General features: G+C 43.8%; 1 protein-coding gene across 6 annotated transcripts in view; it reads right to left on the bottom strand.

The window, feature by feature from the left end:
* The window catches only part of ppp1r16a (protein phosphatase 1, regulatory subunit 16A), a 32,094-nt gene that overhangs the window by 5,847 nt on the left and 3,180 nt on the right, over window positions 1–23,067 (bottom strand). For 2 of the 6 annotated variants that reach the window (XM_088643150.1, XM_088643152.1), the window contains exons 2-11: window positions 14,688–14,760; window positions 11,207–12,463; window positions 5,693–5,763; window positions 5,331–5,476; window positions 4,314–4,417; window positions 3,932–4,056; window positions 3,252–3,377; window positions 2,202–2,277; window positions 1,334–1,463; window positions 324–486 (exon numbers count right to left, since the gene is read on the bottom strand). In XM_088643150.1, coding sequence (XP_088499276.1) covers window positions 324–486; window positions 1,334–1,463; window positions 2,202–2,277; window positions 3,252–3,377; window positions 3,932–4,056; window positions 4,314–4,417; window positions 5,331–5,476; window positions 5,693–5,763; window positions 11,207–11,453 — 1,188 coding nt within the window. In that variant the 5' untranslated portion in view covers window positions 11,454–12,463; window positions 14,688–14,760. Of the gene's footprint in view, window positions 1–323; window positions 487–1,333; window positions 1,464–2,201; window positions 2,278–3,251; window positions 3,378–3,931; window positions 4,057–4,313; window positions 4,418–5,330; window positions 5,477–5,692; window positions 5,764–11,206; window positions 12,464–14,668; window positions 14,761–23,067 lie in introns of all 6 variants that reach the window. The other 4 variants (XM_088643151.1, XM_088643153.1, XM_088643149.1 and 1 more) reach the window with 2 other exon arrangements.

Below are 23,067 nucleotides of genomic sequence, written 5' to 3' on the forward strand. Positions count from 1 at the left end.
GCACGGGGCATTTCTAATTGTATTACTCCTATCAGACAGATTGAGAGGATTAATACAGGCTCAGCGTGCTGACAGAATTGAAGAACAGAGTGTGGAGGGATTGACACAGACATACTGTACTTGACACTGAAGCTTCTTTAGTGCTGAAATGAGGTAGCAGTCCTTTGGTAGGAGACTCAGAGGGGAAAAGTGTTTAAATACTGTTTTGTTCTATTTAGGAAAGATTTAACATTTATTAAAAACATCTCACAAAAAAGCTGGATTAGGGTAGAGGAGGTGCCTGTCTGTTTACGTCGATGACTTTGTGTTTCAGCAAGTCTCACCAAGGTAGCGTGTTGCATGAGCTCGGTGTCCGTCTGTCTGTCCTCGTCGTCATCCTGCGCCTCCACCTGCCGCCCACGCTCCTGCCACACCATCGCCTCCTTCTGGTGCTCCCGGCGATACAGGCTCGAGCGCTCGTTGACACTGACACGCCGGACTACCTTGCTGTATCGACAGAGAGGCAAGACATTGTTGCAGAAACTGCACACATTACAGTAATAACTGTACAACATGGTATCAATGCACACTCAGATTTCACTTTCATAGAAAAAGTGGAATGCCATTACATCCTAATGCTGTGCAGAATGATTTTTCCTCCACCACCACATCTTCAACCCCTAACTCCCCCTTCCTCTCCAGTACCTTCCCCTTCTCCTGCTCATGCCTTCTCCCTCTTTCTTCCTGTCTCCAGCCCCCTTGCCCCCTCTTCTCGGCTATATCACCCTGCAACTAACCTGGCGGCAGGTGTGAGCCTGGCCAATACCTGGATGGGAAGGTTTTCACTGAAAGAGGTGTTAGTGGGACCAGTAGGGGGAGCTCAACCTGCAGTCTGTGTGAATCCTAATGCCCCACAATAGTGACTGGGACACTATATTGTAAAAAAAAAAATGCCCCTCAAATGAGACGTAAAACCGAGGTCCTGACTCTCTGGGGTCACTAAAAATCCCAAGGCATTTCTTGGAACTATTATGGGTGCTACCCTGGTTATCCTGGCCAAATTTCTCCTTGACCTTTACCTATCATGGCCTCTTTATTATCCCCATCTATGAATTGGCTTCATTACTCTGTTCTTCACCCCTCCGATAGCTGGTGTGTGGTGAGAGTACTGGTGCAGTTTGGCTGCTGTCGCATTATCCAGGTGGTGCTACACATTGGTGGTGGTGGTGGTGGATAGACCCCATTATCTTTAAAGAGCTTTGAGTATCCAGAGATATATATATACAGAAGATATACATATCTTATATAGCAGAAAAGCGCCATATAAGTGTAAGGAATTATTGATTATTATTACCCTCGGCTGCCTGTGCTGGAGGCTCGTCTCTGGAGCGTGCTCTTGTGTCTGTCCTGGCTCTTCATGATGGCATCATGTTTGTGCTTCAGGTCCAGCAGCTTGGCCCTCACCTCCTCATCGGCACACACATCTGGGGGCACAGCAGGAAAGACAGCTCAGAGGGTGCTTAAAACTCAGGAATGTCTCAGGCCATCCCTCTGACCAGCTCACAGTCGGCTTCCCAGATTATCTCTCCACCGTCTACTGTTCTTTTCAGCTACAGCCCAGCTAGGTGGTCTGGACCACCTGCTGTTAAACAGGTCTCGTGTTCCAAGGGAAACAGTGGGCAGAAAGCTATAATCCAGGATTGTGATACCTGTGCACTAATTCAAAATCCAAAACGGGCAAGTAGCGGCAGATCAAACAACTGCAAGCAGCCAGATTAATCAATGGGAATTAGTTTCATCACTCTGCCCAGTGTTGCAGAGCACAGGATAATTGATTCCCTACTAGTGGAAAAATGTGTTATGGGCTCCTGAATCATACTTCACTGTATTCTCAACAAATGGAGTGCACATGCGGTGCCAACCTAATCAGCTCTAGAGTGAAGGTGTTTCCATTATTATGGGGGGTACAGTATTCATTCCTTTTTTTGGGTAAACCCATTCTAATTGCCTTAGAATTAAAGGTCCATACTAATCTTTACTTAAATGTCTGAGTGATTGTATTCATCGTTTCTGTGTATTTCTCTCCTATAAGGAGGGGTGTTTTCCAGGAAGACAATACCTTCATCCACAGAGCATAATATCCATTGAGCAGTTTCACTGCTATCCATGTTATACCATTGACAACAAAGAAACTGCTAAGAAGCCGAAGAACTCTCTCTTACCAAGTGGTGTCTCCTCTAGTACAGACTTGGCATTCAGGCTGGCTCCATTTGCTACCAGCAGCTCCACCATCTGTATCTAAAAGAGAGTCAAATAAAACATTCAGTACTGAGCTCAACGTGGTTCTGAACACTTTAAAAAGAGGGCAGAAAACGGTCTGAGATCATTAACCCCATACAACGAGGTGTGTGGGTGAAGGACTCTCTGGACCACATCCCAAAAATTTTACATAATCCTTCCTTTTCCATGTCACTGGTGCCTTGGCTTCATTATGACCCTTTAATATCTCTGCCCCAATTCCAAACATATTCTGTAGGTGATTTTTGCAAAATAACTGAAGAATTATGGCCCCTGTGACTGGGACTGCAGCCTGAAGCTCTCCCCGGTGCTGGAACGTACAACCAGCCTTGGACACCATCTGTTTGTCCTTCAGAGGCTTCAATAACATAAGAAAGGTTACAAACGACAGGAGGCCATTCGGTCCATCTAGCCTGTTTAAAAGTTAGTAGCTTACTAATCCAAAACTCTCATCCAGCCATTTCTTAACAGGATCTACCTCACGTATCTTCTGGGTAACTAGTTCCATATGCCCACAATTCTTGCCTAACTGAAGAATTGAATTGTAAGTCTCCTGATAAGAATTGTAGTCTCCTGTACTGAGTTTTAAATGCACTGCCATGTACACAGTTCCATTTGTGTCCACTGGTTCATATATTGCTGTACATTCTGAAAAAGCCCTCATTTTTGACACGGTCAATGCCTTTGAGGATTCTGGGCACTTGCTGTCTTCTCTGGTAAAGACTAAAAAGGTTCAGCTCTGGTTGCTTTTCTCTGGGCTGAGTGTACAGCAGCAATATCTTTTTTTTAACATGGTGACCAAAAGATACAAGAATCTTCTAAACGAGGCCTTACTAGTGCTGTATAATACTTTCTTACTCTATAGTGCAGTTTTAGTGCTTTCCCCATTGTCAGGAAGATCTAAACACCCAAGTCTTTTTCAATTTGTGAAACTAGGGAAGAGAGTGTATGCATTCTGAGGGGACAGTACTGACCTGTCCCCAGCAGGAGGCAGCGTGCAGGGGGGTCCAGCCATCACTGTCTCTTCCATCCACTCGGGCCCGGTGCTCCAACAGCAGCTCTGCTGCAGAGTGATACCCGTTTGCTGCTGTAATGTGCAACTGCACAGAGAAAGACAGCAAGCGGAACCAAAGTAAGAAAAGCGCAGAACAAAGAAAGAAGAAGGGGGGTTAGTTTTATACATGAAATCAATTACTTATATTGGTCTGTTGGAATATGTGTAGTGAGTGTATAGGCTCCTTCTCTCCACCTCTCTCATCCAGGTGGATGCTGCACATTGGTGGTGGTGGAGGGGAGTCCCCATTACCTGTAAAGCACTTTGAGTGGAGTGTTCAGAAAAGCGCTATACTGTATAAGTGTAAGCAATTATTAATTATTTCACTACATTGAATATGAACCATTTTTTCTACTTCTGTTTTACATAAAAAACAAGCAGGTTTTCTCCAGAGAGGTCCTCTTAAATATACTGATGCAGGAGAGAAATAAACTGCTTATTCATAACAGTTCTGCCTGCCCTTCTCTCTGTCTCCCAGTGGAGTGTGTTCAGCCTGTTCCTCTTTCTGCTTCAGTGCAGCTTTCACACTCTCGCTCTCTCAGTCTCAGGGTAGGATGATCAGCCTGTATCTCAGTGCAGTGTGTTCAGTGACTCTCTCACCAGAGTGGCTCCGTTGTCATCCTGCGCATTGAGGTCAGATCCCGCCTTGATCAGAGCCTGGATGTCTCTGATCATCTCCTGCTCCTTTGCCCCCCGGCACTCATTGATCCGCACCTGGGTAATACCTGCAGAGCGAGACAATAATGCTATAACTTCTTTGTAAATGTTAACACACACTAGATTAAATTCAAGGTGTAGATGATTTTTTTTAATCATTAAACTGAGGACTTGACCACCTGTGGCAATTAAACATCTAGCTTGTCTCAGTTTCTAGTTAATGTTATCTCAGTAACCTGTAATTTCTTCAACCTTTCTGTTGCGTAGCTGCTATTTTTCCAGTTTGCACATTACTGTAATAAGACAATGGCAACTTCACACTGACCCTGTTCAGCCATGGCCGTCTCAACGAACTCCAGAGTAACCTCATCCTCACAAAGGTCATAGGGCATGTTCCCATCTGCATTGACAGCTAGCAGGTCAGCACCACTGCAATACAAAGACAAGGGGGCCAAGTGAACTGAGACAATAACAACCGACAGAAAATGTAGCAGGAAGGCAGACATAGTCTCTCTAAATTTGAGCATATGCATCTAACACTGTGAGTGTATTTTTGTGCATTCTGGAAAACATTACCACCAGGCTGGTGTTTGCTGTATAAGTGCCCCAGTGACAGGAACATGTAAAATATGATGAAAATTCTGGAAAACATTTCCACCAGGATGGTGTTTGCTGTATAAGTGCCCCAGTGACAGGAACATGTAAAATATGATGACAATTGTATAAAAATGTGTTAAGGAAGAGTGTGCAGCGTCAGTACAGAGGGGATCAGGCTCACTGTCACTGCTTGATGAGCAGTGTGTGAGTGTGTGTACAGAGTGTGCAGCGTCAGTACAATGGAGATCAGACTCACTGCTTGATGAGCAGTGTGTTAGTGTGTGTACAGAGTGTGCAGCGTCAGTACAGTGGAGATCAGGCTCACTGCTTGATGAGCAGTGTGTGAGTGTGTGTACAGTGTGTGCAGCATCAGTACAGTGCAGATCAAGCTTACTGCTTGATGAGCAGTGTGTGAGTGTGTGTACAGAGTGTGCAGAGTCAGTACAGTGGGGATCAGGCTCACTGTCACTGCTTGATGAGCAGTGTGTGAGTGTGTGTACAGAGTGTGCAGCGTCAGTACAGTGGGGATCAGGCTCACTGCTTGATGAGCAGTGTGTGAGTGTGTGTACAGAGTGTGCAGCGTCAGTACAGTGGAGATCAGGCTCACTGCTTGATGAGCAGTGTGTGAGTGTGTGTACAGAGTGTGCAGCGACAGTACAGTGGGGATCAGGCTCACTGCTTGATGAGCAGTGTGTGAGTGTGTGTACAGAGTGTGCAGAGTCAGTACAAAGGAGATCAGGCTCACTGCTTGATGAGCAGCTCCACGAGACTGGTGTGTCCACAGGTGGCAGCTGCGTGCAGTGGGGTCCACAGTTCACTGTCACAGGCGTTCACATTTGCACCCGCAGCCAAGAGAGCACATACTACCTCTTCAAAATCATCAATACAGCACTGCAGAGACAGAGACATGCCAAGACAATGACAAATTGAAAGACTGGATTTAGTGTCACACCTAGATGCACCGAGACAAAGCGACACACTGAAACTTGAACACTGAGTCGCAGTAAGAAGTCCTGGCACACCGAGATACGAGAGACACAAAGACATGTACACATCCATACACATGCTGAACCATCATGAGAGGCTCATTGGTGGACAAGTTCATACCTGATGCAGAGCTGTCAGCCCATCCTCATTGAACAGATCTGGACTAACCCCGCTGTTCAAGAGCTCGGTCACTGTGGAGAGAGAGAAGCAAAGGGGGAGTGAGAGACGAAAAAGAACAGCAGGTGGAAGATGGAAAGATAGAGAGAGATTAAATTGTGCTACCCAAATCAAACATTCTCCTTGAAATTCACACAGCCAAAAAGAACCTTACACTCTCCTGGTCCTAGCACCCTCACCCTCAGAATTTGTGACAAACAGAGTCCTGATACACTGAATTGAGACAGCAGTGTGGTGCATCAGATGGCCTTGATCATCTGGGCGTGGTGCAGACACTACTAGATGTAGGGAAATGGTTTCAGAAAATTAGACAACACCTATCTCCCTTGAGGGCTCAATTCAATATGGCAAAGCTGTGGAGTTAAGCACTTGAATTGTTTATCTTAATGCCACCTGCTCTATTTCTAAACACTAATCACTTCCCACAGTGCTTTAGACTGCTCTTTGTTACCCGCATTTCATAGTTTAGAAACGCAGGTACAACCAAATTAATCAGAAACTAGTTTTGCTACATTTCAAATGATATGCAACTACACAAAACACATAACAAGCTGCAGATGAACACAAGACCTGCCAGGCTAGAACAGCAAGTTCAGAGAACAAGAAACATGAATGAATGCAAGGCAGACACATGGGGACACTACAGGGAGTCCTAGTATAGTCAATCTGAGAGCCACGTGCTGCTGTCTGTAATACACCTGTCCTGTCCACATGGTTAACTGGAGACTATCATCTGGATGAAGTGGGAGAAACATTCTTCCAAGTTAAGGCATATGAAAATGGAATATTAAGATTTATTTAAAAAATGATCATAAGAAACAGAAAAAAACAAATGGTCAATGTATTAAGCCTGAAATATGAAGAGGCTCTTTGGTCGACCACATCTGTCTCTGAGCCCCTCTTTCTCTCTCTTCCAGAGGCCATGTTAAGAATGGGGCTGGTGCCTGTGTTTCTGTTCGTGTGAGACAGCTGCAGAGAGCAGGGTGGAGCTGCCCACATGCCCGTGAATCCCTCACTTGGAATGTGCTGTAATAAACCACAGAGCAGGACACTGCCACTCCTGCAGTCACAGCACATCCGAGCCCAGAGCTGTTAACCCCTTCCCTGGTCCGATGGTAGTCCCACCCGGAAAAGTTCATCATTCCCTATTTTCGTTACTTTAGAGATGGAAAAAGCGCGTGTTATTGGATGAGTGCAATAGAGAAATGGGCACATACAGGTCATGTCCAGTGAATCATTCAGTAAGTTCAAGGCCTGCTCAGTTGTTTAAAACTGAGCTTTAGAATATAAAATGTTGGAAAACTGCTGTATCAGTTTCAACCATATTGAGGCCCTGTCAAGCAAGTGAAAGTATTTAATAGATAGTGGGGAGTTTATGGGGTGGCATGGTCACACAGTGGTTAACTGGTGGTTAACTGGTTAACTGGGGCCTTGGGTTCAATTTCTGAGGTGTTACCCGCATGGAGTTTGTATGCTCTCCTTCTTTCGCATGGGTTTCCTCTGGGTGCTCTGGTTTCCTCCCACAATCCAAAGACTTACTGATAGGTTTAATTGGCTTCTGGGAAATCTATTCCTGGTGTGAGTGTGTGTGCGCATGTCTTTGTGTCCGAGTTGTGCCCATTGCTTGGTAGGACAGGCTCTGGCTCCCCCACAACCCTAAATTGGATTAAATAGTTAGAAAATGGATGGGTGGATAGATGGATGAATGGTGGGTTTAGAGAAGTCCTATCCTGTTGGTGTAACTCTGGGTTACTCCACTAAACAATGGACTGTAGGGCTGGATGTGATCTATTCACATGCTCAGTTACTCATGTACTGCTGCGAATCCCATACAGAATTTATTACTTCAGAAATCCTAACGTTGTGAGCTTTACCATTGCATAACTTCAGTGTCATTGGTATTGGTTTTGTTTTACTGCACATTAACAGCTGTCATTACTGGACTTTATTTATATTAGTAGGGGGATATTAAGTTGGTGATCTCTCATTGGTTATAGTATTTGATCACTCTTTTAAAAACCTTTCTATAGAGCAGCTTATCAGACAACTTGAAGTGTTGGACGGAAATATAGTTTAGTCAGACCCCTCTAAATCACCTCTGAATTACTCTCACCCCATGTCATGTTTACAGTCTACCATTTGATCAAATTTCCTGTTGTGCTAACCCCTACTGGGCAATTGCCTACTGAAAAAACTCTTTGTGTTTGTGGTAAAAACTCAAAAGGCATCTGTATAAAGGAATGTAAATATAAAGGTATTGGCTAATCCTCAGTGTTTGAGTTAGGGCACAAACACTAGTCTGGCTGTGCGTAACAGGGAAGGGGATGGGACTGGAATGTTTGAATTATGGTTTTAACTGGGGTAGGTACTGGACGTAAGGTTTGTCTAGTACAAAAGATATAGCAGAGAAGAAAGGTGATGACTGGGCATGTACAGTATTTGGTCGAGGTCTGAAAGTCCTATTTGATGTAGGTTTAATGTTTCGGCTAAGGTTAGGCTTAGGGATGTGGTAAGTGCAAGGGCTGAATGTTTGAATTATAGTTGAAGGTGGGGTGAAAATCGGGGTTCGAGTGAGGGACTGTCTTTAAGGTTTATAAATAGGGCAAGCACTAGGGTCAGACATCTTGGGCAATTTGGGACAGCAAACACTTTTCCAAAATGATTTTGAGATGGAAGGTTATGATATGGGAACAGTGAACCCTGTTAAAAATATTTTAAATAACATTTATATTTAACATTAAAATATTTAATAATGAATGTGAGGAACCAAGTTTTTTCAATGGCCAGGCCATAAATCTGACTGATCCAGAATGCAGCAGGATGAACAGCACCACAGATCACCTTCCTTCTACCCAGACTATTCAAAGGATTTAATTTAGCATACACCTCCCTCAGAAAAGGTAACACAGCTACACCCCCTTTGACAAAACCCTCATTTCCTCATTTTCCCTGGGTCAAGGTTAGGTTTTGTTATAGAATGAAAATGGCAAGACAATTAGATGTCATTTCTTGGAAAAAGCAAAGAAGAGGCACAAATGCTTCAGGTATTGGTATATTACCAATTGTACTTAAAGAAACAAGAAACATTATTCATGAGCCACTGACACAACCCTTCTGAATGTTTCACAAGAGAGGGGTTAATACCTGTGTGCTGTAAAACTGCTAGCGTAGTGTCCATCTGTAAAACGTCTGACAAAACTGAACTAAGTAACTACAGAACAGTAATCTTGACATCTGTTATGTGTACGGTTATGGAAACAATAATTAAATCTAAATTACAGCATTAGTTATATGGAAATAAAATCCTAGTGGATTTAAAAAAAGCAGACTTTGCTTAACTTGTTGAGAACTCTTTAAACAAGCAACAACAGCAATGGGCGGATACAGAGAATATGATACTGTGTATTTAGATTTTCAAAAGGCTGTCTATAATGTTCTTCATAAAAGATTAATCATCAAATTACAGGTGAGTAGGCTCTCAAAGAAATGCACATGTTTGGACTTAGAAAGCAGAGAGAACAGAGAAGGGGAGAATGCTCAAACTGGGGTATGTAATTAGTGGAGTACCACAGGGATGCCTATTAGGTCTACTGCTCTTCCTAATTCATAGCAATGATCTAGAATATTCTGTTGTAGTTATTAGACTAGTCACATTGTTAATTATATAAAAACATTAGACCAATGGAAACATCACAAAAAGAGAAGGCTCAGCTAGACTGTTTGGAAAATTAAAGTTAGCAGTTAAAAGAAGAAGCAGCAGATTAAGTAAAAAATAGACAACACTCACAAGTGACCACACAACTGTAAGATGACGTATAATGTAGACAACAGCACAAAGGTTACTTGTAAGCATCAAAAACAAACTTTAAAGATAAAGTGGGAACTAAAGTGGGAAGCTTGAAGATTCTCACTACGAAAAAGACTTAGCCGAGGTTACACTTCATTTACCTTTACATCTTTTGTCTTAAAAAATAGAAAGATAAATGTTAAAAAATACAGTATATAGTTTAAACCAATATTTAAATAAATAAATTTTAATTTCAAATTCTAGAAATAACTAAAAGGCTAAATTTAGAATAGCGTACAATTTTAGTTAGGTCATTATAGAAAAGATATTGCTGCTCCGGAATTAATCCAAAGAAAAGCAACCAGATACATTACAGGGCTTAAAGGAATGTCTTACACTGAAAGGCTAAAAGATGTGAACCCTTATAGCCTCAAGAACAGACAACTGAGGGGACCTGGTACAAAGTATTCAAAGTCCTCAAGGGCACTGACAAAGTCAATCCTGTCAACATCTTCCAAATAAACAGTGAAATACATGGGAACAAGTAATAGGTGTATTAGCCTTCTTCGGGTGTGAGCACTCCACAGCCGAAACGTTGTGTTTTCCTTCTTCTCTTTTCAGCATGGAATAAACCTATTACTTGTTCCTTTGCAGTCTATGCATGCTGACGCAGCTACCCACTTGAACTAGTGAAATACATGGAAGAGCATTTTCAAGCGAGAACAGGAGACACTTTTTCTTAAAGGATTGTGGGAGAATGAAAGAAGTTACCAAGTAAGACGATACCTTGCTCCCTTCAAGAAACAACAGATACAATTCTCGGATCAAAGAATTAACTACCCAACATCCTAATTGGGCTAAATGGCCTCCTCTCATTTGTAACCTTTCTCATGTTCTTGAAACCAAATGTGAAACAGAGATGATAAAGGAGAGTTTGCCAATATAGTCTTCACCCTGGATTCAGAGTACTATATGTGAACCTTTTACCAGCTGTGAAAATAAGCATACTCATTTTCTTCAGGTATGAATTGAATGGACATTTTTTTTATGGTAAGTGAGTTATATAAAATAGTGAAGACTGCATCCTGTACTGTTCAAAGGCATATATTTCACCAAAGAATTACAATAACAGATATAAACAACACTGGGGAGATTAAATCAATTACAGCCGCCAGAAAAATATTCTTGATTTAATGCCATTTAAAGGCATAGAAGTAACCTAATAAACTAAAAAATAAAAGTCCAATTTGGCAGGTCCTAAAACCTCGCTTCTGAAGCTATTAACAGTGTACAATGAGTATATATATTTAAAAAAAATTAACATAGATTGCATTCTTCACACATGCATTCATTTTAGAAGTGAGCAATTTAATGTGTAAAGTTATTTTAAACAAACCATTTAGCAACAAGAACGACAAAACACTTGCCTAAAGTGCATTTAGGGTGAACATATTAGGTGAAATTGTGCAGAGTCAGCTTATGCCCAGATGGAGCAACGTAACCGAAATACTACAGCTCACGCACTAATCCAGGGCTAGAGTGGTTCCCAAAGATAGACAAAGCTTCTTAGGCGATGGCTGCATGTGTCACTTGGGAATGTAGAGTGGGTGTGTGCTGTACAAACTGATGATCCACCTGTTCTGACAAACGCTTCGGCGTCAGAGACCCACCTTCCTCCAGGTCGTTGCGCGCCGCGGCCTCCAGCAGGGTGATGTTGTGGGGGAAGACCACCCTGCGGCCCTTCTTCGGCCCCGCCCCCCCCTTGCCCCCCCTGTGGCTCCGGGGCCCCTCCTTCTCGAGCTGCGCCCACCCCTTCAGCTGCTGCGCGCGCCGCTTCTGCGCGTGCTTGAGCCGCTCCGTCGTGGTCATGCGGCTGACGGAGGCCATCTCCGCCAGCAGCTCCGCGTGCTCCGCCATCCTCTCTGTCCGCGGTGCGGGTCGCTCACGGAGTGGGCATCCCTCAGAACGAGCCAGCTGGCCTGCTCCCGGCGCGGGGCTCGCCGCGCATCTTATCCGAAAGCGGCGGGAATGTTGCGGTGGGTGCAGGGATGCGACCTATCCTCAAGGGCAATTCACACCCCGACTGGCCTGCCTCTGCTGAACTTCCCAAGATACAGGCTTTGGGCCACAGGTCAAAAACAAAAGAAGGTAAAATGGGGGTTCAACATCCCCAAATGAAGGGAGATTCCAAAATAAGTCCAGCGGAAAAGTGGCTGTGGAGCAAATGGAGATGCGCAACTCTACAGCCCCGTCCTTAACACAGAGGAGGCCTGCAGTATTGCAATGAACCCCTGGTCTACTCAAAATTAAATAACATTAAAAACCCAATTACTGATTAAAAGCACTCAAAAGAAGCTGGGAACCTTCTGAAGGCGACACATCAATTTTTGTTGCAAGATAATCTTTTTAAGAAAATTATTTAAAAGTTTGCCACTCAACACACACTATCCTGCTGCTCTTTCAGTGTGAATGTTGCCAGTCTGGATGTAGCAGGAACGCTGTGCGAAAGCAACAGTGTGTCAGGACTGTGCCCTGGACACACCTGCCCATTGGGCTGACAGCGGCAGAGCTGTCCAAGAGGAAGATGCAGTTATGATGCGGGTGATGAAGATGGCCTCAGTTATACAGGCCACACTGACTGCGTGGCTCGGTCAATCTCTTCTCTGCGCCTCATTTGAAAAACGTTTTCAAGTTTTTACAAGAAAAAAAACCCTGGTTCCAAAGCAGGGGTACAGGGGGCTGCGGGTTCCAGTCCTCAGTGCGTGTGTGTAAGTTTCTGCAGTGCGAGAGGTGTCCTACAGCTGCTCTCCTCTGCCCACTCTTTCGTCATGCCCACGCTCAGCTGCACGCCGCCGTCTGTCCGAGTCAGGCCTCAGGCCCAGTGCACCCTCTTCAGAAGCGCAACCCTGGATCGTCCCCCAGCCAGCCTGCAGAAAGAGAAAAAGAAAGAACTTCTCTCACTCTCTTATTTTAGAAAACAAACAGATGAACAGACTACAAACCTGACAGACAAGACATAAGCAAAACTGACCTTGCTTCTCACAAATCTTGTCTCAGCAGTAACTCCCTCCACTGTGACTTGAAATCCCATGCACTCTAAAGAAGATCAGCCAGCTGGGCACAACGTTAGACTTTCCTGCTTCAGTTTGAAAGCCCTTAAAATCGTAGGATAAATCTCTTCCTCAGAGAAAATTTGCTTCCCACCTGTCTGAAAGTCAAAACTAACAATATGAAGATACCAATACGGCAAAAGACGAAGAAGGAATGGAAAGGTTTGGGTTTGCTTTTCAATTCATATTGGAAACGCAGGTTGTTTATCCGAAGAAAGTGAAGAACACTTTGGCTTGGAGTTAAAAAACTGCCGCTTTTACATTTGGAATCAGAAATCATGGCTGATTTCTATACACTGCAGGGTGAAATAGCCAACTGTTAATCAGCTCTTCTATCACGGGGTAGGAAGGAGCAAACAGGAGTCCATAAAGTCTTGTGGGTCTGTCATGCCACTTTGGAAGCCATATTCTGGAAAAACTTTCAAAAGGAAAGCCCTGAAACACACGTTCAAGGACCACTGCAAGAACACATCGGGCTCATTGAGGTGCTGGCGCCTGACGACTGCCAGGCATCGTGGAGGGAAGCCATGGGGCTCCACCTTTCAAACCACACGAAGAGCTGCTCCACTGCTGGAATAATGTCTGGCTCACGCAGGGCTTTATAACCACAGTGAGATCATTCGTCAAGCCCAGCTTTAACCCCCCACCTGCGCTCTGTGGATGGGTGGATGTCAGGAGATAGGCTGTGCCAGGCGAATACAGTCCACACACAGCTCTCTCTCTTACACCAGCACCGCATGAGCAATCTCTACTGAACTCTCAGCACACAGCTGATGTACAGAATCTTGACACAGATAAAACAGACCCCTGACCTAAAAAGCTGTTATTGCAAGCAATATTTGCTCTCATATTTCTTCAGGGCTGGATAAGGATCCATGACCAAGGCAGGTTCTTCCCAAACTTGGGCATTTATTCACATAATTCTCTACTGTGTATATAAGCTGTGTCTGTCACACCGGCAACAGAGCACTGACAGGGCTATAACTGAAGTCAGATAAATGTAGTTGCTGACTACGTTTTAAACAAAATAAAACCTTATTAACATAAATAAAGTTCTTCTTATCAGGTGGGGTGTGATGAATGTCAGACATATGTAATATTTAGAGAATAAAACATACAGTAAGAACTTCAATGGCAATACTCCTGGCTGTTAAGATAGTGATCTGGGATGAAACCAGAGAAGACTGGGTGGAGATAACAGACAGTATTATTCTGTGCTCTAAGACTGAAAGATATAAGTGGAAGAAAAAGGATTGAAAGATAGAAATGGAAGAGAGTGATCACACAGCAGAAGACACATCTGCTTCTATGAGTTATACTAATTAACAGGTAAAGAAAGCCAGATCGTAAAACTGATGGAGAGAACTGCAAAAAGACTGAAACAGCACTCGCACAGGACTCTGCAAAGATCGCCAGTGAATGACACAAGGACTCAAAGCATGCTTGGAAGGACAGACTGACATTACACTACAGAGCAGAGAAAATGACAAAAGATTAAAACAAAAGGCTCAGTTTTCTAGTTTCTGTAGTACACATTCCATTTGCTTATTCTGGTATACATGAAACTACATAGTACGGTATATTTTACATTACTGAATTCCTTTTACAAACTGCTTCTGCAATGCCATGCAAATAAAAGAACCTACAGAAAATAAAAGCTGAGTGATCATTCTGTTGTACATTAAAGCCAGACCTATCTCTGTTTTCCAGCATTTAATAGCAGCTTACAAAGACCAGGACACAACTACGCAACAGCGGGGCTACTTACAAAAGGCTTTGGTCCTGAAGTGAAGAACAAAGCACAAGGAGGCTCACAGACTTGCTCAGTTTAAAGAGGGCTTACACTTGGAAACAACTGCTAATAGATTGCCAGCCTAAGATATGGAGCAAGACTCTTGGATTATTGCCGGCACAGCTGGAGAGCTACTGACATTTGTCAAGTAAGAACTGAAAAAATATCTTTAAAGGTTGAATTTTGTTTTCCCCAGTTGAAACCCCAAAGCTCAAAGTGGAAAAACCTACTTAAGATTACAAAGGTTACCAATGAGAGGAGGTCCGTCTTCACTGTTTTGCAGTTAGTAGATAACGGAGCTGTGGATCCAATCCAGTTGTTTCTTGAAAGAAAGCAGAGTACTGACTTTAAAAACATGAATAGGTAGCTTGTTTCATTCTCTAAAACCCTTTGCATAAAGTAGAAATATTAACGAGAGCGAAGGAGAGGATGAGAAGAGGAGAGGAGTGAGATAAGATGGTGGTTTTAAAAACATGACTGGATAGCTTGTTCCATACTTTCACAACTCTGTGTAAAAAAGTACCTTTTGAATACTTGGATCACGCCCTCATAGATCTGTGGGAGACTAAAAATTGTACTTCTCCTCCCATGAATAAAATAAAAACTGCAAATCCTAACAAAGTTAGCATGACTGCAGCTACTGCCAGTACTACCAAGAATCCAAAAAGAGAAATGGTGGGTGTTGACTCCATTCTCCAGACAACTGTAAAAATAATACACACCGGGGACAACTGAACTTTTTTTAGTGTCCAACAGAGTAAACTACGAGGGGACTTTTTCCCCAAATATTCAAAATGCTTAAGGGCACAGACGAAATCAATCAAGCAGATTTCTTCAGAAATAACAGTGAAACACAAACCAGAGGACACAAGCAGAAACTAGCTGGAAATACACTTAAAACTGAGAACAAGGGACAGGTTTTTACTCCCACAATCCTTTGTGTATGGCACAAGCTACCAGACCATGCTGTTGATGCCCTGGCTTCTTTCAAGAAACGACGGGAGGAGATCCTCAGATCGATATGCTACTAAGTGCCAAATGGCTTCCTCTCACATGTACATTGTCTTATGTCAAGAACCTGGTGGAATGGTGCCTTGACAATAACCTCTCCCTCAATGTCAGTAAAACCAAAGAGCTGGTCATTGATTTTAGAAAGCAGGGCGGGGACCACACCCCTGTTCACATCAATGGGGTGGCTGTTGAGATGGTTAGCAGCTTCAAGTTCCTAAGAACCTTCATCGCTAACGAGTTAACGTGCTCCCAGCATGTAACTGGAGCTACAAAGAAGGCACAACAGAGCCTTTACTTCCTCAGACAACTGAAAAAATGTGGGCTGTCTTCAAAAGTCCTTACCACGCTTTACAGGTGCGCTATTGAGAGTGTGCTCACATGTGGTATTACAGTGTGTTTTGGCAGCAGCTCATTGTCTGACCGGAAGGCATTACAAGGGCCGGACAGGTCAGCCCAGTCCATCACTGGAGTACAGCTCCCCTCTGTTGTGGACATTTATACAACTCGCTACCTCAGGAAGGCTGGAAGTATTGTCAAGGACACCAGTCATCCTGGTTCCTCGCTTTTCTCCCCCCTTCCCTCTGGTAAACATTATAGGAGCATAAAGGCACGAACGTCCAGACTCAGAGACAGCTTCTGTCCTTTAACTGTCAGATTACTGAACTCTACCCCTACCACTGGCTCACACTGATGTTTTTTTTTTCCTCTAGGATGTATGTTATTTAACTTGTTGTTGCTGCCACTGTTCTATATTTTTGGTGTTTCCTTGATGTCTTTGTGTAGGTGCATACAGTTTATATGACAATAAACTCTACTCTACTCTCGACTCTACTTCTGTTCTGTTGCAGGGCCGCAGCAATATCGCCATGTACAGATCAGCCCCGAGGTGTGTGCCCGCTCTGAGCGACTGAGGGGCTGAAGGGCCCAGCTTCCTGCCTGTCTACCAAGGAGGAGAGCTTCATCTGCACAGCCCGGAAGTGGAACTGAAGAGGGAAACCAGAGAGTCTGCTTTCATTAATGATTGACTTCCGAGGCGCCCTGCTGCACAGAATTCCAGCAACGAGATATTACTGCAGTACAGAGAAATAACAGTCCCTCGTTGCCGCCTTTCCCACCTTGCTAAATTAACTCTGCCTCTATGCCTGTCTTCTCTTTTACTGCTCTTTGTGGCACCCTTCAGAAATAGTAGAGGGCGTTATCTCAAAGCAGCTCATCAATTATTAAAGCTGCTTGTAATTCAGAGAGAAAGGATAGTCTGGGATCAGTATGCTCCTGCAAAGAGGGATTCTCCACTGCTGTGCAGCGGCAGTCGGCAAAAAGAAACACCGCAAAATAACCTGCGGGTTTATATTTGGTTGGAAATATAATGGTACGTCCTCAGGACAGCTCCCCCCGCCCAAAACGCACACTGCCGTGCGATGTCAGGAGCTACAGTCCTCCTGCGTGGTTTGGCTAAATGTTGATGTAATCAGACGCTGCACGGGCACCTATTTCCAGCATCAGCTGGGTGCAACGAGCCCACGCCAGCAGCGGTACTCCATTACACTGATGCATGGCGAGAGCCAACGAGCCTGCAGGCGTTCCGTCTGCCAGAGCTCTGAGTCAGGTAACCGAGTCTCACGTAAAGCCCTGACTTTCGATTTGGGTGAGTTACCACTGTTTCCAGGTCCTCAGCTACAGAGAGGCTGAAGTTCCGGCAGGAGTGAGTACTAGTCAGACATGGGGGTTGAGTACAATTACAGAATGGGTGGCTCAGAATTCCTACGTTTTCTAATGTCCTCATTTCCTTACATAAAGAAACCTTGAACCAATAAAGTATAAATACAGTGGTCATAAAAAATATTCCTTTCGCATTTTTCACTTTTCTTTTCCTTTCATCATGGAATCAAATTAGATTTGTTCAGGAATTCTTGCCACTGAACTCTACACAAAACACTCTGTAATGTCAATTAAAAAACAAACCCAAAGCTTTCTCTAATTAAGAAAAAGATCCTAAGATCCATTTTGATTTCATGAGGCAAGAAAATGAAGTTTGAAAAATAATAATAATAATACTAATAATAATAATACTAATAATAATAATAATTGCTTACACTTATATAGCGCTTTTCTGGACACTCCACTCAAAGCGCTTTACAGGTAATGGGGACTCCCCTCTACCACCACCAATGTGCAGCACACACCTGGATGATGCGACGGCAGCCATAGTGCGCCAGAACGCTCACCACACATCAGCTATCAGTGGGGAGGAGAGCAATGTAGTCAATTCATATAGGGGGAATATTAGGAGGCCATGATTGGTAAGGGCCAATGGAAAATTTGGCCAGGACGCCGGGGTTACACCCCTACTCTTTTCGAGAAACGCCCTGGGATTTTTAATGACCACAGAGAGTCAGGACCTCGGTTTTACGTCTCATCCGATGGACGGCGCCTGTTTACAGTATAGTGTCCCCGTCACTATACTGGGGCATTAGGACCCACATGGACTGCAGGGTGAGCGCCCCCTGCTGGCCCCACTAACACCTCTTCCAGCATTAACCTTAGTTTTTCCCAGGAGGGCTCCCATCCAGGTACTGACCAGGCTCACACCTGCTTAGCTTCAGTGGGTTGCCAGTTGTGAGTTGCAGGGTGATATGGCTGCTGAAAAATGCCAAAGGGAGGGGGGTAAATATTTTTATCGCCACTGTAAGAAATACTTCTACCTTTGTGGTTTTTCCAGACACAGCTACCTAGATATGAGAGGTTTAAGGATTTCCTTATCTCATTGGCTGACCCTGCACTCTGACACAGGCTCTCTCACAGTCTGTGGGTCTGTGTGTCTCACGGAGAGCAAGCTGGGGTATGCGAAAAGATGAATTCCTAATGCAAGAAATTGTATAGGGTTAATAAAGTGATGTTATTATTTCCAGTCCAGATATTATGGTACCATTCTTCCTGGACCACCTCAAAGGGCTGCAAAATGCAAGGAATCTCTATTGACATTAAACAATACAGGACAGCGATAAAGTGTGACAAAATAACTCATTTAAATGAGAGCTTCAAAAATTCCTTATCTAAACCTGAAGCCATTTTAGTTTATTTTTGTGAAATATAAAATGCATATAAGCCTTCTATTCAATTCACTAAAATTCCATGCATCACCACAAACCTCACATAACATGCAGCAACCAAAAGAACAGAACAAAGTGTATTTGATGCACATCATGTCTTGTGACATCTGGTTAGGCTGGCTGGTGGTGTGAATGAGGAGGTGTTTATTACACAAATCCATGTTTCCATGTCCTGTGTCCTGCATGGTTTAACAGCAGATACAAGAGCTGTAAATGTAGCAAATACGGTGTGTATTACCAGACTGCAGGGGGGCAGCATAAAGTAGTGGGAAGTCTCTAGTCTCATAACTGGTGGATTATAGTTCCCCTACTGTTGTACCCTTGAGGGAGACTCTTTACCCCAGTTCCTCCACTCCACCCAGCTGTATAAGCGGGAACCAGCTTTCGGAATGTAATCCCTATGAAAGACCGGTATCCCATCTGGAGGGATGCCATGTGCTCTCTTGTCTGCTAGAACACTGTACACATTTCTGTACACCGGGGTGAGTGACTGCTGACAGGGCGTTTAACTGCAATACAGGCTACTCTGTTAAAAGAGCATGTGCTTCATTCTCTCACAAACAAGCCCTTAACACAAAGGGCAGAAAGATGTGGCATTCTGTTTGTGTGTCTGCCTAGCTGTGCAGAGAGGGGGCATGAGGACCAGAAAGAAAGAGAGAGCGTAGGGGGTAAAGTCTACAACGTCAGTAAATCAATTGGAAAAAAAGCGCGCAGTGGAAAATCGAAAAGAACAGAATTCCTACCTCAGGGTTGTGGGATTGAGACAAGGCTATAGCGAGGGCCCAACACTGTTCAATATCTACATCAGTGAGCTAGCAGAGGTGTTGATGCAGTCACAGCTCTTGGCCTCACATGACACCGAGATCAAGTTACTGCTCTACACTGATAGCCCGGCACTGTGGAGCAGTACTGGGCACTGACAGTCAATCTTGACAAAATTCGACAGTCATCGTTTTCCAGAAGAAAGACAGATCTCAGGAAACAAGACACCACTTCACACTGTATTATAACGTCTATTGTCTACATTTATTGTCCATGTCTGTTTGCCATTTGTAGCTATTTTTTTTCTCTACTGTTACTGGATAGAGCTGAATAAGTAAGCATTCCAATACACTTCAAATCTTGAATCTTGAACTGAACAGCGTCACACTGGAACACAAATCCAGCTGCACAGACCTTGGCCTGAGAATCGGTTCAACAGGGAATTTTGGCCAGGCAGTGAGAACATTGAAGACAAAAGCACTCCTAAATAATAATAAAGCACCAATAAGCAGGCAAAATAATAATAAAGCACCAATTAGGACACACCAACACAACATAAACTGGAATGCTACCAGACCCTAGTGAAAAAAAAACACACAGTGACTGAGTATCTGACCAAAGTAAAAAACAGCCAGTAAAAAAAAAAAAGACTCTGATGAAGAACAGGCTCAATGACGATGACCTGGCTGTAGAAACTGGGTGACACAGGCAGGCCGGGATATGCAGAGAAGACAGACTCTGCTCCCACTACCAGCAAGGAGAAGCAGCGACAAAGACGCACTTTCTGCTGCACTTCAAAAAATACAAAGGGATTTTAGACAAACATTCTTCCCTAAAATAAGGAATCTAATTCCAAGAATTTCCACACCTGTTAGAATCAGAACAGCTTCCAATACTATTGGAGGAAGGGGAAAGGCAATTTCAATAGAGCTGCAGCCCAGTATGTGATCTTCTGTCACAGCCTGAGGAACAGAGAGTGACCGTCTCAAATACTGCTTCGGTAAATGTCGATTAATAGTATGTCTTTACTAGAAATGTCAGGAAATATTTTTGCTTTAGGAACACTGTAATTCACCGGCCATGCAAATAAAGCTCTTTGAGCTTGAAGCTGAGGCGGGGGGGGGGGGAGAGAGAGAGAGAGAGAGAGAGAGAGAGAGAGAGAGAACATACAGAAAAGAATATTAAAGTATTGGCTACACCTAAAAGACAGCGACCAAAATTCCTACCACCACAAAGCCCTGCTGAGCCAAGAGCTGAGCCCAAAACAGAGCCCCCTGAGCCAGCTGGTCCTGAGGCTCACCGACCTGAGCCACACCAACCCTAACCAGCCTCAGGACTGCACTGCTAGAGCACCACAACCCAGACTCAACCACATCACAGCACAGATCAAACAGCAATATCTCACACACTGGGACACACACACACACAAACACAACATAAACTGGAATGCTACAGAACCTTAAACAGACAATACACACTAGCTGAATATTTGACCAAAATAAAAAATAACAAACAGAAACAGACCCTGACGAAGTACAGGCTCAGTGACCACAACCTGGCCATAGAAACTGGGCGACACAGCCAGACCTGGCTGCCCAGAAAGGACAGGCTGTGCTCCCACTGCCAGCGGGGAGAAATAGAGACAGAGGTGCACTTCCTACTGCACTGTGACAGATACTCTGGGATTAGAGAAACATTCTTCCCGAAATTCAGAAATCTAATCCCAGAGTTCCCACACCTGCCAAAACCACAACAGGTCCCAATCCTACTGGGAGAGGGAGGAGGGAACTCAGTTGATCTGGCAGCCCAGTATGTGATCTCCTGTCACAGCCTGAGGAACAGTGAGTCTGTCTCCCAATAATGCTCCAGTCGCCTACAGTATATGTTAATATTTTTATAATATGTCTTTGTTGTAAATGTCTGTAACATGTCTGTAGATTTTTACTTCTATTTTTTGTTTTGTTCCATGTTAATTTTATTATTTTTAGTTGCTTTGGCAACACTGATTGTACCCATCGGTCATGCTAATAAAGCACCTTGAATTGAATTGAATTGAGAGGGAGGGCTGGATATGGAAGAGGAGAGGAGGGAGGGCCAACGTGAGAGAGGGAGAAGGAAAGAAGGAGCACTGTGATGAGTTGTGCAATTACCATGACAATGTGTCTGGTTTATTCACGCCAAAACGGCACCTTAACCGCTGCAGCTCAGGCTGGAGAGGCAGGTGAAGTTACAGCTCAAGAGAAGGAAGCAGGCCCAAACTGAGGGGAAAAACAGGAAGGCTGGGAACTACAAACAGGACTGCCCGGCCTTCAGGTGCCAGGACTATTCAGCTCCAAAAGGAGGAAGGAAAAATTGTCGTCTTCCTTTCTTTCTTTATAAACTGGAACTGCCCAGCATGGAAATAATATCTGCTGATATTAACAGAAGTATATTTTTTTTCCAAGCCCTAACCCATTATCATTAATGTTATTAGAGCACACGTTCCGACACATCCAGCCTTCCTCCACATAAAGCCAATTATGTGGAGGAATAAATAAAGCTAAAGCAAATTTGAATGTAATACAGGGAGTTATTTTTAAGATTCTCTATTACCCTGTTAGAGTATCTGAAGGGGCTTTGAACACTGCAAATTCAAAACGATTTATTGACGCGATCAAAGAACTGCAATGTCAACAACAACCAATTAACAAAACGTTACACATATTTATTTCAGACACTCATTTCTTTCTTCATGTACCATTACCTTGACAAAGGTGTGGCACAAACATTTACTGCCACTTCTTCAAAATACCGCTTCCAATAACATCTAAACTGTACAGAGTCGCATCACATAACTCTTATGATGCTAATCATAGCAACATACTATAAAAGCTGCACAACAGATTTCCTATCAGTTTATCAGCCTGTTTCCATTGGTGTGCTGCCCTGAGTGACCTCTTGAAAAAGAGCTGCGCTCCCTATATTGGGGGAAATAAAACAGCACAGGATACAATGATAGCCATTCTCCTGATTGTGCCACTCCCCAAAACACACCTTCAGCGCTGGCCCCTGGCTGACCCCCTCCTGCTTTCAGTGCTGGGGTCACTGAAAGGTCGCTCTCTGCTCTGTTTTGTGTCACCACCACAGCCACCCCATCCAGGAGCGTTTTCTTGCCTTTCACTGCAAAACCCTTATGCATTATATCACGCCGACACACGCTGAACAGCATCTTATAAGTTCTCACCCAGCCACAAAGGGAAAGAGTTCAGCAAGAGCACATACCTATTTTATGTTTAAACTTTGGAGTTGATGTGCATCTCTAACAATCATTTGATAATATAGTTGGAGTTACTTGTCAGCTATAATTCACAGTGCACAAACTGCAAATGTTTTAAATATCAGACTGAATCTGAAAAAATGAGAACACTTTTTACAGAGAGCTTTTCTGTAATCCAACAAAGCTCACAACACATATTGTGTGGGTCTGCTTGGACCTTTCTGTGAGTTTACGTCTGCTGAAGGATTCCACAAATCATTCATATTTGGTGGAAGAAATCCAATGTGACTTCCTCACTGACCTTTGCCTAGTACAAGTCATATTTCTGCTGGAGTAATGATACAGATGCCCTTTGATAACAGTGTCTCCTGTTTGTTTTGCCTTTTAAAACAGTCAAGTTCTCCCTCTCGGACTGTGGGAACAGAGCCCAGATAACCACAGAATATCTTACAGTTCAGACTGGAATCATTGGCAGGGATAAATGGCCCCT

The sequence above is a fragment of the Lepisosteus platostomus genome, chromosome 8 (assembly GCF_059453375.1).
Source record: "Lepisosteus platostomus isolate fLepPlt1 chromosome 8, fLepPlt1.hap1, whole genome shotgun sequence".
Lineage (NCBI taxonomy): Eukaryota > Metazoa > Chordata > Actinopteri > Semionotiformes > Lepisosteidae > Lepisosteus > Lepisosteus platostomus.